Here is a 12,762-nt window from a genome sequence, read left to right on the forward strand (position 1 = left end):
ATTAACTCATCCCATTGAAGGTTATTTGCTTAAATTAAAGAGCCAATTTTATATGTCTGGAGATAAAAATAATAAACTGCTTGCACCTCAATTAAAAATGGCTGCAGCCAAAAGGCAAATCATGAAAATTCGTAGGAAAGATGGTACCTTAGCTCAGGAATATGAGGAAATTAATAAGATTTTTCAAGACTTTTATGCTGAGCTATATAAATCTCAATGTCCGTTAGATTCCTCTAAAATGAATGCTTTTTTACGAAAGATTGTTTTTCCTAAAATCTCGGCTGAGGATCAAAAGATTCTTGATACTCAAATTACTGAAGCCGAAATTCATAAAGCTATTTTTTCAATGCAATCTGGTAAGTCCCCAGGACTTGATGGCTATCCCATAGAATTTTATAAAAAATTTGGAAAGTTGCTCTCTCCATATATGTTGGAAATGTTTAAGGATTCTTTTGTGAAAGGTGACTTACCCTCTACTTTTTATGAGGCCTCTATTTCTTTAATTCTTAAAAAAGATAAAGATCCTACTGACTGTGCTTCATATAGACCTATTTCATTACTGAATGTTGATGCTAAGATTTTGTCAAAGATAATGGCCAATCGGTTGGAGAATATTTTGGGTAAAATTATTTGTAAAGATCAAACAGGCTTTATAAAGGGTCATTATTCCTTTTCAAATGTTCAGAGACTACTTAATATTATATATTCATCCTCTTCTAAAATTCCACAATATGTTGTATCTCTGGATGCTGAAAAAGCTTTCGACCGAGTCGAATGGAAATATTTATTCAATGTTTTAGAGAAATTTGGCTTTGGTGTTAATTTTAATAATTGGATTAAAATGATATATAAAGCCCCTATTGCTACTGTTGTTACTAATAATTGTAGGTCTCCTTTTTTTCAGCTTTCACAGGGGAAAGGGAAGGCCGTCCATTAAGTCCTTTGCTGTTTAATTTAATATTAGAACCCCTTGCTATTGCTCTTCGTGAGGCTAAAAATATTCATGGGATACTTGTGAATGAGACCATGCATAAGGTCTCTCAATATGCTGATGATTTATTGGTTTATATATCTAACCCTGACGAATCCATTCCTGCGCTGTTAAAATTATTTAATGAATTCGGAGGTTTATCACGATATAAAATTAATTTTAGTAAAAGTGAATTATTTCCTTTAAGTGATTCTGTTTCTATATATGATAATACTCCTTTTAAAGTTTCCGACTCTTTTAGATATTTAGGTATTGTAATTACTAAAAAATATACGGATCTTCATAAAGCTAATTTTGTTCCCTTAGTAGATTCTATGAAGTATTTATTTAATAGATGGAGTCCACTTACATTTTCACTTGTTGGTCGTATTCATATAGCTAAAATGATGATTCTACCGAAATTTTTATATTTATTTCAGAATATTCCTGTTTTTTTGACTAGGAAGTTTTTTGATCGGATTGATTCTATTATTTTATCTTTTATTTGGAATAATAAAAGACAAAGAATTAGTAAATGTCATTTACAAAAATTGAAAAAGGATGGAGGTCTTGCTTTGCTTAATTTTAGAATGTATTATTGGGCTGTTAATCTGCGATATATGTCTTTTTGGTTATACTGGGTTGATAAGAGTGATCGGCCAATTTGGGTAGACCTGGAACTAAAAGTTGTAAAACAGTTTTATTTAACTTCGTTATTGGGGGCTCCTTTACCTATGCAATTAGGTAAAGTTGTTAATTTAAACTTATATCCTGTGATTAAGTATACTTTACAAATTTGGCTCCAGTTCCGCAATTCTTTTAATCTTAAAAAATTTAAACTTTGTAGTTTAATTTACCGAAATTACTTTCTTAAGCCTTCTTTGAATGATCCAATTATTCTACTTTGGAAAAATAAAAGTATTAATTCTTCTTTGGATTTATTTAAAGAGGATAGATTGATGTCCTTCGAACAATTAACTGATAAATATTTTCTTTCATACTCACACTTTCTGCAATACCTTCAAGTTAGACATTTTTTACAAAAATATTTAAGTAATTTCCCTTACATATTAGAGGCTGACCTGTTAGATACTATTATGAGTATGAATCCTTTGATTAAGGGTTCTATTGGAAGAATTTATAATTTATTATTACAATGGGATAAGCGTCTTTTGTCTAAGATTAAACAGGATTGGGAAAAGGAACTTAATTTGACTTTTTTGACGGAGGATTGGATGCGGGTATTGAAGCTGGTTAACTCTTCTTCAATTTGTGCTAGCCATTCATTGATTCAATTTAAAATTGTACATCGTTATCATTTGACAAAGGAGAGACTTTCTAAAATCTTTCCTAATGTTGATAATCATTGTGATAGATGTAAAACTGAGATAGCTACACTGACACATATGTTTTGGGTCTTGTTCTATATTGGAACAGTTCTTGAAGTCGGTTTTCTCAACAATTTCTAAAGCACTTAAAATTAATTTACAACCTAATAAATTAACTGTGCTTTTTGGAATAGTTCCTCAAAATATTCATGGTGTTTCTGTGTCTGACCAACATGTTATTGCATTTGTTACATTGATAGCTAGGAGGGCCATTTTGTTGAAGTGGAAGGATACATCAGCTCCCACTTTGTCACAATGGTTCTCTCAAGTGATGCTATGTCTTAGATTGGAGAAAATTAGAAGTCGAACCTTTGAACCTTTATTTGATCTTGGGAAAAGATGAGGCTCATTTGCTCGTTATTATCATCTGAGTTAATTGATATAATTTTTCCACGATCTCATTGTAAATTCTTTTAGTATACTTTCTTTTCTTGTTGGCGGTTTTATGTTTATTTTTAGGAGCTTTTTGTACGACGCATGGCTCCGGGGTTGTACACCTAATGGGTTCTCTTTTTTTTCTCACTTTTCTGCTCAGTAGGTTTTTTACTGTTATCACAAAATTTTGTTTTCAATTTTTAAGATGATGGTTCTTTTTGAGGCATTGTAAGTTACTTTGATGTACTCATGTTATTTTTCCTATATATATATATACACACAATAAAAAGGTTTGAAAAGAACACAATGCACATCACTAACTTACGTCACCTCACCTTTCCTGTTCCGGTTTGTACAGCTGCATCATGGCGGCAGCCATCTTTTTGGACAGTGTTCATATCGTAAAGTTTACAAAGATCTGTTTCAAATCCTGTAGATAGCTTACTAAGTTTTTATTGAAAAAAATATTGATTCACTATGTCCAATTCAAAAGAAGCAAAGGGCGTGAAGCGCAAAAGAACTGCAAATTTGTTTAAAGTTGAATGGCTTAACAAAATAGTAGAAACTGCTACACCTAAAGCTCATGAGGTCATGAACGTTCAGCTACAAGAAATACTTATGTATGATTCGGAAACTGGAGTTATCTGTTTGTATTGTCGTGATGCAAAAGTTGCTGGAGAATTTGCTGGTGGAAAGAGTGGGATGATATTTGGAAACTTGACTTTCTGAAGCATCATTTGGCAAGTAACTCGCATTTGGACATCACAGTCGGTACAAGCGCGCTGTTGACCTTTATAGTCTTTGTGCTCATTTAGAAGAAAGGTTTCCTGAAGATGAAGTACAAGAATGGTCAGCTTTTGGTTTCTCTGCAATTGCAGATTGTGACTTCACATTTGGCGATGAACAAGTTAAAGCCTTATGTCTAAAGTATCATGATTTTCCAGCTGAAAATACTGTAATAGTTAGACAGTTTAATGATTTCAAATTTTCCATGCAAGAAAAAATTAAATCTGAACTGATTTCAAACTTTGCTCAAATGGTGGCATTTGTACTTCAAAATGAACAGTTTTGTGACCTTGCACAGTTGATGGACATTGGGGGAACCTTTCGTACGTCTACTGCGGACTGTGAGCGAGGTTTTAGCCTAATGAATCAACTCAAAAACAAGCTGAGAAACTGGTTAGGTGAATGTCATTTAGATATGTTAATGAGAATCAAAATAACTGAGTGCCTTAAATATGTATGTTATTTTGTTGTCATTCTGTGCAGTTTTATGTCAAGTATTCTGTAAACCTACATAACTGTGCCATGAGTGCATTCAGCGCACACATACTTTTGTCGCAAGGAAAAAAATTTGCACATAAGATTTTTGCGCACACTGACTACTAAAAATTGCCTCTATCCCTATCTATGTATCTATGTATGAGATACATAGATAGGCACTGCATACTCATGTGCCTATCTATGTTTCTCAAAAAGGCAGCATCCATCATTAAGTTACCCCCATCACCCAGGACAAGCCCTCTTCTGATTACTATCATCAAGAAGGAGGTAAAGGCGCCTGAAGGCACACTCACAATGACTCAGGAACAGTTTCTCCCCCTCTGCCATCCAATTACTGAATGGGCATTGAACCCATGAAAACTACCTCATTACTTTGTTTGAACTACTTATTTAATTTCATATATATAAATAAAATGTTATTTCTATGTATATACACTGCAAAATGTAATTCACACTTTTTATTTCATATTGCACTGTACTGCTACTGCATAACAACAAATTTTACAATATAAGCTCGTGACATTAAACGGGATTCTCATCTGCTTCCACCACTACCCCTGAAAGCACATTCCAGGCACCTACCACCCTCTGTGTAAAACACCCTTAATCTTTCCTCCTCTCACCTTAAATGCATATCCTGTAGTACTGGACATTCCTACCCTGGAGAAAGATTCTGCCTCTTACAGTTTTATGAACTTCTATCAGTTTTTTTTTTAAAGCGGAGGCTGAGGGGAGACCTAAGAGAAAATTAGAGTCATAGAGAAGTACAGCATGGAAACAGGCCATTCGGCCCATCCAGTCCAGGCCAAACCATTTAAATTGCCTAAGTTGCCTACTCCCTTCAACCTGCTCCAGGACCATAACCCTCCATATCCCTACTATCCACGTACCTATCCAAACTTCTCTTAAATGTTGAAATCATACTTGCATACACCACTTGTGCTGACAGCTTGTTCCACATTCTCACAACCCTCTGACTGAAGAAGTTTACCCTCATGTTCCCCGAAACTTTTCACCTCTAACCCATGACCTTTGGTTGTAGTCCCACAAAACACTGATGGAAAAAAGTCTGCTTGCATTTACCCTATCTGTACCAGGGGCCCCCAAACTTTCAAACTTTTTCCTTTTTTGCACCGCAGACCGGTTTAATATTGTCAATATTCTTGCCGACCGGGGCAGGGAGTGTTCAGGTAGGATTGCCAACTTTCTCACTCCCAAATAAGGGAAAAAGTAGCAGTCAAATATGGGACACTTGTGTTTACCCCGAGAAAGACTACCATGACCATGAAGCCTTGCGCGGGTAACTGTGACATGCGCATGCGTGTACGTGCCAATTTTTTTCTACAAATCGGTTTTGGCCTAATCTTCCCAATTCTGTTAAATAAAACTACACCGTACCTACATTATTTCTACTTTATATAGGCTGTGTATTTATCATATCATTCCTGCTTTTACTATATGTTATTTTAGGTTTTCTATGTTATAGGTATGATTTGGTAGGTTATTTTTTGGGTCTGGGAACACTCAAAAAATTTTCCCATATAAATTAATGGTAATTGCTTATGCGCTTTACGCCATTTCGGCTTACGAACAGTTTCACTGGAACGCTCTACCATAGTGGGGGAAATAAGGGACAAGGGTGGTCCCGTATGGGACAAACCAATTTAGCCCAATATGCTTGATGTCCCGGCTAATACGGGACAATTGGCAACCCTATCTTCAAGTTGAACAGTGCGTGACTCATATCGTTTCATTTCGCCAAATCATATCGCTTCCTCACGGCCCGGTAGCACATGCTTTGCGGCCCAGTGACTGGGGACCACCGATCTATACTACTCATAATTTTATATATCTCCATCAAATCTCCTCTCAATCTTCTATATTCCAAGGAATAAATTTCTAACCTATTCAACCTTTCCCAATAACTCAGGTCCTCCACACTTGTAAATTTTCCAAAATCCTTGTAAATTTTCCCTGTATTTTTCCAACACTCTTTACATCTTTCCTGCAGGTGGGTGACCGGTACTGCACACAATACTCCAAATTAGGCTTATACAATTATACAACTTCAGCATAACATCCCATCTCTTGTACTCAATACAGAAGTCTGGATGTTATGTTGAAGTTGTACAAGATGTTGGTGAGGCCTATTTTGGTGTAGTGAGTGCACTTCTGGTCACCTACCTACAAGAACACAATAAATAAAATTGAAAGATGGCACTGAGCAGAGAGTTGCCAGGACTTGAGGACCTGAGTTATTGAGAAAAGTTGAATAGGTGAGGTCTTTATTCCCTGGAGCGTAGGAGAAAGAGGGGAGATTTGATAGAGGTATACAAAATTATGAGGGGTATAGATAGGGTAAACGAAAGCAGGTTTTTTCCACTGTGGTTGGATGAGACTAATACTAGAGGTCATGGGTAAAGGGTGAAAGGTGAAATGTTCAAGGGGATCAAAAGGGGGAGCTTCTCTGCTCCAAGAGTGGTGAGAGTGTGGAATGAGCTGCCAGCAGAAGTGGTTCAAATCCAACATTTAAGAGAAATTTAGATAGGTACTTGCATGGGTAGAGTATGGAGGACTATGATCTGGGTGCAGGTCATTGGGACTAGGCAGATTAAGAATTGCTGTAGATATAACAAAGGGCCCATTTCTTCACTGTAGTGTTCTATGACTCTATCTGATCTTTCAGTTCACACACTTAAATATACTTGTTCTACTTCACTCTCCATGGATGCTACCTGACTTGCTAAGCATTACAGCGTTCTAAGACTTCTCATTAAAAAGAGGATCTTGTTATCTGAGTAACATCATTCATGACAATTTCTCGACAGACCATCTGTCCACATCGTAGTAGATCTGAGGGACTGATGCCAAGATGGGGTGGGGTTCATCTTCCTTGGATTGGTGTGGGACCGTATAATGCTCCTTCTGGCAAGCTTCACGACTTCAGGATATCCCAGTACAACCTGCAACCAATTAGGACCTTTTGCTCTATGGACAAGATGAAATGTGAGACTCAATTTCCCCACAGAAAGCTCCCACTAATAGCAATTTAACAAGAAATATTAAGTCACAAAATTGCCACAAACCTTATCTTTGACTGGAATTATTCACTGGAGAGAATGGACAGTTTAGTATTTTGTCCACTAGTCCTTCATGTTCATTCCTGACACCTTCAGAACCACCCAAGGTTTTGGAATGGATACCAGTTAATTCACACTGAGTGTGATTAGTCCTACATCACAATTGACTGCTTCAAACTAAGAATGGCAAGAAATTTTGGAAAGAGAGTCTTCAACTTACTGCGAACTCGGGTCCAAAATCTGCTTTGAAATCATTTGTGTCCACTTCATCAAATAGATTTGTGGGTCCCGTGTCTATATCCATCTGCTCTCCAAGCCCCTGATCCTATAAATGGAGAATTATATTTGGTAAAGCTCATGTGTCAAAATAGAAATACAAGAAATTGAGGGAGTAGGCTTTCTATTTCCTCAAGCCAGTCCCACTCTGTGTGGCAGATCTGACCTTGGTCTCAACAGCATACCTTTCTTTCCCCCACATTGCCTAAAAAAATTAATTAACCTTGAATATTTTCAACGTCAGGAGTTTGTCTGCTCCTCGAGGGTTTCCTCTGGGTCCTCCCTTTTCTTCCCACATTCCTAAAAGACGTACGGTTAGCGTTATGGGCGCGCTATGTTGGCACCAGAAGCACAGCGATAATTGCGGGCTGCCCCTAGCGTAATCTTCCGACTGCGTTGGTCATTGATGTGAAATGACACACTCCACTGTAAGTGTCCATGTACATGTGACAAACAAAGCTGATCATTTGATCTATATCTTTAAAAGAAATTCTTCCTAAATGTCCCAACTGGGCAATTCTGTACTCTGAAGCAACATCCTTACTTCTAGGTTCCTCAAGATGCAGGACACCTTCTCACAACTTACTTTGTCAAGTCCCCTCAATATCTTATAGGTTTCAATAAGATCACCTCTCATCCCAGCTGATTACAGGTCTAACCCAATCAACCAATCCTCATAAAACAATCCTGTGATCAGCCTGGAGAATGGCACAAATCTGAAGCTTCACCCACAGAACTAATCACGATTTTAATATGGTGGCACAAGAGGTTGAAGGTGCAGGAATCTGGAACAACAAACCTAAGAGGAACACAGCAGGTTTAATTTCAATTTAATTCGGAGATACAGCACAGTAACAAGCCCAAAGAGGCCACAATGCCCAATTACACCCATGGGACCAATTAACCTCCCAACCCACAAACAAGAGGAAATCTGCAGATGCTGGAAATTCGAGCAACACACACAAAATGCTGGAGGAACTCAGCAGGTCAGGCAGCATCTATGGAAAAGAGTACAGTCGATGTTTCAGGTTGAAACTCTTCGGCAGGACTGGAGAATAAAAGCTGAGGAGTAGATTTGAAAGGTGGGGGGAGGGGATAGAGAAAGCCAGGCAATAGATGAAACTTGGAGGGGGAGGGATGAAGCAAAGAGCTGGGAAGTTGATTGGTGAAAGAGACAGAAGGCCATGGAAGAAAGAAAAAGGGGGAGGGAATGGGAGGAGCACCAGAGGGAGGCAATGGGCGGGTAAGGAGATAAACAAGACAGACGGAAAAGAGAATGGGAAATGGTGAAGTGGGGGGAGGGGAGAGGAGGCATTACTGGAGGTTTGAGAAATCAAAGTTCATGCCATCAGGTTGGAGGCTACCCAACTGGAATATAAGGTGTTGTTCCTCCAAACTAAGTGTGGCTTTATCCTGACAGTGGAGGAGGCCATAGATGGGCATGTCGGAATGGGAATGGGAAGTGCAATTAAAGTGGGTGGCCACTGAGAGATCCCGCTCATTCTGGCGGACGAGCTTAGATGCTTGGCGAAGATTGGGAAGGCATCCAACACAGATTGGGAGACCACTGAAACCTATCGAATATTGGAAAGGCTGGATAGAGTGGCTATTGAAAAGGTGTTCTTTTTATTGGCTGATTGATTAATTGATTATGTTACAGTGTGGAATAGGCTCTTCTGGCCCTTCGAGCCGTGATGCCCAGCAACCCCCAAATTAATCCTAGCCTAATCACAGGACAGTTTACAATGACCAATTAACCTACCAACTGGTACATCCTTGAACTGTGGGAGAAAACGAGAGCAGCCGGAGGAACCCACATGGTCACAGGGAGAACGTACAAAATCCTTACAGGCAGCAGTAGGAATTGAACCCGGGTCACCTGTACTGTACAGCGCTGTGCTAACCACTACATTGCCGTGCCACCCGGCTATGTTTCCTATAGTGGAGTCTAGGACCAGAGGGCACAGCCTCAGAATACAAGGACATCAATGCCAGGACCTACAGGACCACTGATGTACAGAGGGATTTCTGCGTGCAAGTCCACAGCTCCTGTACAGTGGCAACACAAGATTAGTTGACATCGAAGCATGCAGTGAAATGCACCATTTGTGTTAACAACTTAAAGATGTGTTGGGGGCAGCCCGCAAAAATAAAGTTAAGGTATATACAGTATCCTTGCCTTCATCAGTCAGGGCATCAATTATAATGTTGACGGGTCATACAGCAGCTTAATAACACATTAGCTAGGACAAGCTTGGCGCACCGTGCACAGTTCTAGTTGCCAAGCTGCACGAAGTTTCTGAAGGCTTCAGAGCAAAGGTTCCCAAGTTGGTGTCCATAGACCCTGTTGCTTAATAGAATTGGCCTTTGGCATTAAAAAAAAAGGTTTGGAACCCCTACCTTAGAGAGTATGGAGAAGAGGTTACAAGGGTGTTACAAACAAGAGAAAATCTGCAGTTGCTAGAAATCCAAAGCAACACACACTAAATGCTGGAGGAACTCAACAGGTCAGGCAGCGTCTATGGAAAAGAGTAAACTGTCGACATTTCGGGCTGAGGCCCATCACCAGGGTTTTGCTTGGCGAGTATTAACTATAACAAGTGATTGGGCAAAGATGTATACATTTCTCTGAAGCATTCAAGGCTGAGGTGGCAACCTGATACAGATACAGTGCATAGGCGCCCCCCATCCCTGAGAACTGTCTGTACGCTCATTTTCCCATAATTCAGAAATGGCTGCTTTCAATAACTATCCCTTTTGTGTTGATTTGCACATACTTAACTCTCATTCTGCTGTTTTATTGAATATTCAGCCTCATGCTGCCCAGAATTAAATCAATGTAACAAGTATAGTTCCCAGCAGTTGATGCACAGGGGCAGCACGGTGGGCGCAACGCTTCACAGTACAGGTGACCCGGGTTCAATTCCCGCTGCTGCCTGTAAGGAGTTTGTACGTTCCCCTCATGACTGCGCGAGTTTCCTCCCACAGATGCACTGGTTGGTAGGTTAATTGGTCATTGTAAATTGTCCCGTGATTAGGATAGGATTAAACCTCAGGAATTGCTGGGAGGCACAGTTCGAAAGGCTGAAGGGCCTACTCCACATTGTGCCATAGAACACTTTATCATTACTACCATCTTTAAAAATCTATTCTCTGGGGCTATGTTGAAGAGAACACAGGTAGGATTAAAAAAAAGCATCATTAGTTTGAGTTTGCTCATTATATGCCATGTCGTATGACTTGGGTGATGATGGCCTTTCCCTGACGTATGACGTGGGCGACGATGGTCTTTCCCTGACGTATGACGTGGGCGACGATGGTCTTTCCATGACGTATGATGTGGCAATGATGGTTTTTCCATGATGTATGACGTGGGCGATCATGGTCTTTCCATGACCATGACTGCAAATTTTTCCACAGAAGTGATTTGTTGCCTTCTGGGCAGTGTCATTTCAAGACGGGTGACCCCAGAAATGATCAGTAATCTTCAGAAATGCCTGCCCGGCATCAGTGGTCACATCACCAGGACTTGTGATAGGCGCCAGCTGCTCATACACCATCCATCACTTGGTCCCATGTCCTCATGTGACCCTGATCGGGGGGGGGGGGAGGGGGGCAGCTAAGCAGGTGCTACACCTTGCCCAAGGGTGGCCTGCAGACTGGTGGAGGAAAGGAACCCCTTACCCACCTTTGGTAGAGACATATCGCCACCCTGCCATACCAAGTAACACACATAAAATGCTGGGGGAACTCAGCAGATCAGATAGCATCTAGAGAGAGCAATAAACAGTCAATGTTTTCTGATGAAGACCCATAACATCATTCCATAGATGCTGCCTGACCTGCTGAGCTCTTCCAGCGTCTCGTTTTTGTTACTCTGGATTTCCAGCATCTGCAGAATCTCCTGTGTTTGATTAGTTTCAGTGCTTGATGCATATGTAGACCAAACAGCCTATGTCTCTGGTTATCTCCCAAACTATGACAGAGAAAGAAAACAAACTATTGGAGGGACTCAGCAGGTCAGGGAGGGAGAAGCAGAAAGTCAACAGTCCACCTCCCTCCACAGAGGTTAAATACAAGAGATTCTGCAGATGCTGGAAATCCAGAGCAACGCACACAAAATTCTGGAGGAACTCATCAAGTCAGGCAGCATCTATGACAGGAACAAACAGTTAATGTTTGAGGCTGAGTGATGAACGGTCTCAGCTTGAAATTTCATAAGACCGAAAGAGATAGGAGCAGAATTAAGCCTTTTGGCTGATCGAGTTTTTCTTATCTTTTCCCCCATAACCTTTGATGCCCTTACAAATCAGAAATCTATCAACCTCTGGTTTAAATATGTCCAATGAATTGGTCTCCATAGCTGTCTGCAGTAATAAATCCCACAGATTCACTACCCTCTGGCTGAAGAAATTCCTCCTCATCTCTAAAGGGACATTCTTCTATTCTGAAGTAGTACCGTCTAGGCCTAGGCTCCCCCACTGTAGAAAGCAGCCTCTCCACATCCATTGGCTTTTCAATATTTGATAGGTTTCACTGAAATCCCCCCTCATTCTTCTATTCTCCAGATGGTACATGCCCAGAGCCATTAAAGGCTCAAATGCCATCTGCTCATCCCCCTCCATAGAAGCTGCTGGCCTCGCTGAGTTCTGTCGGCATTTTGTGTGTGTTCTTCCACAGATCTGCCGAACTCCTCCAGCAGTTTTTGTGGATTCTAGCATCTGCACTCTCGTCGCTGACAGACTGAATTAAGCAAAAGGAAATGACAAACTTGAAGCAACTAAATGGTGTCAAAACAAAACAGATTTGTTTAAATAAATGCCTGTCACCACCCCTCTCAATAGCTGCCTCACCTCCAGTTTAGCCCCGAGGTGTCTGCCGTCGTGCTCCTTTGCATACTGTTCTTCCGAGTTGTCTGCAGTGGGTGACCGCGGTCTCGCTGCCGCACTGACAGAGGTGAGGTCTCCACGGGATATAAGCGTGCACATGTACGCATCGTGCGAGAAGACATCGTGGCGAATGAATTCACAGAACAGCAGCACCAGATTCACAAACTCTGCCTTCTCGTTTTCGTTACTGAGGTCAGCTGGTGAACACATAATGGATAGAAACAGAGTGAGGACCAGAATTCATCATATGATGGTCAAAGCACATCCTCAACAAGGTGTAAAAGTGTAGCTTAACCAAGTGTAGCATTGTGACAGTCACATGATTGTCTCTCATCCCAATTCCAGTTCTGGAAATCTACTCAGATACACAGTGAACTACCTCCAAAGGGTCAGTTACCAGAATGTCACCAGGACTTGAGAACCTGAGTTATAGGGAAAGATTGAATAGGTTAGGACTTGGTGCCCTTTAGCATAGGAGAATGAGGGGAGATTTGATAAAG

General features: G+C 40.4%; 1 protein-coding gene across 4 annotated transcripts in view; it reads right to left on the reverse strand.

Annotated features, from left to right (window-relative positions):
• The window catches only part of LOC140196181 (mediator of RNA polymerase II transcription subunit 12-like protein), a 720,072-nt gene that overhangs the window by 511,107 nt on the left and 196,203 nt on the right, over positions 1–12,762 (reverse strand). For all 4 annotated transcript variants that reach the window (XM_072254957.1, XM_072254955.1, XM_072254956.1 and 1 more), the window contains exons 14-15: positions 12,227–12,459; positions 7,318–7,422 (exon numbers count right to left, since the gene is read on the reverse strand). In XM_072254957.1, the coding sequence (XP_072111058.1) occupies positions 7,318–7,422; positions 12,227–12,459 (338 nt within the window). The remainder of the gene's footprint in view (positions 1–7,317; positions 7,423–12,226; positions 12,460–12,762) is intronic.

Source organism: Mobula birostris, chromosome 4 (assembly GCF_030028105.1).
Source record: "Mobula birostris isolate sMobBir1 chromosome 4, sMobBir1.hap1, whole genome shotgun sequence".
NCBI classification, from domain to species: domain Eukaryota; kingdom Metazoa; phylum Chordata; class Chondrichthyes; order Myliobatiformes; family Myliobatidae; genus Mobula; species Mobula birostris.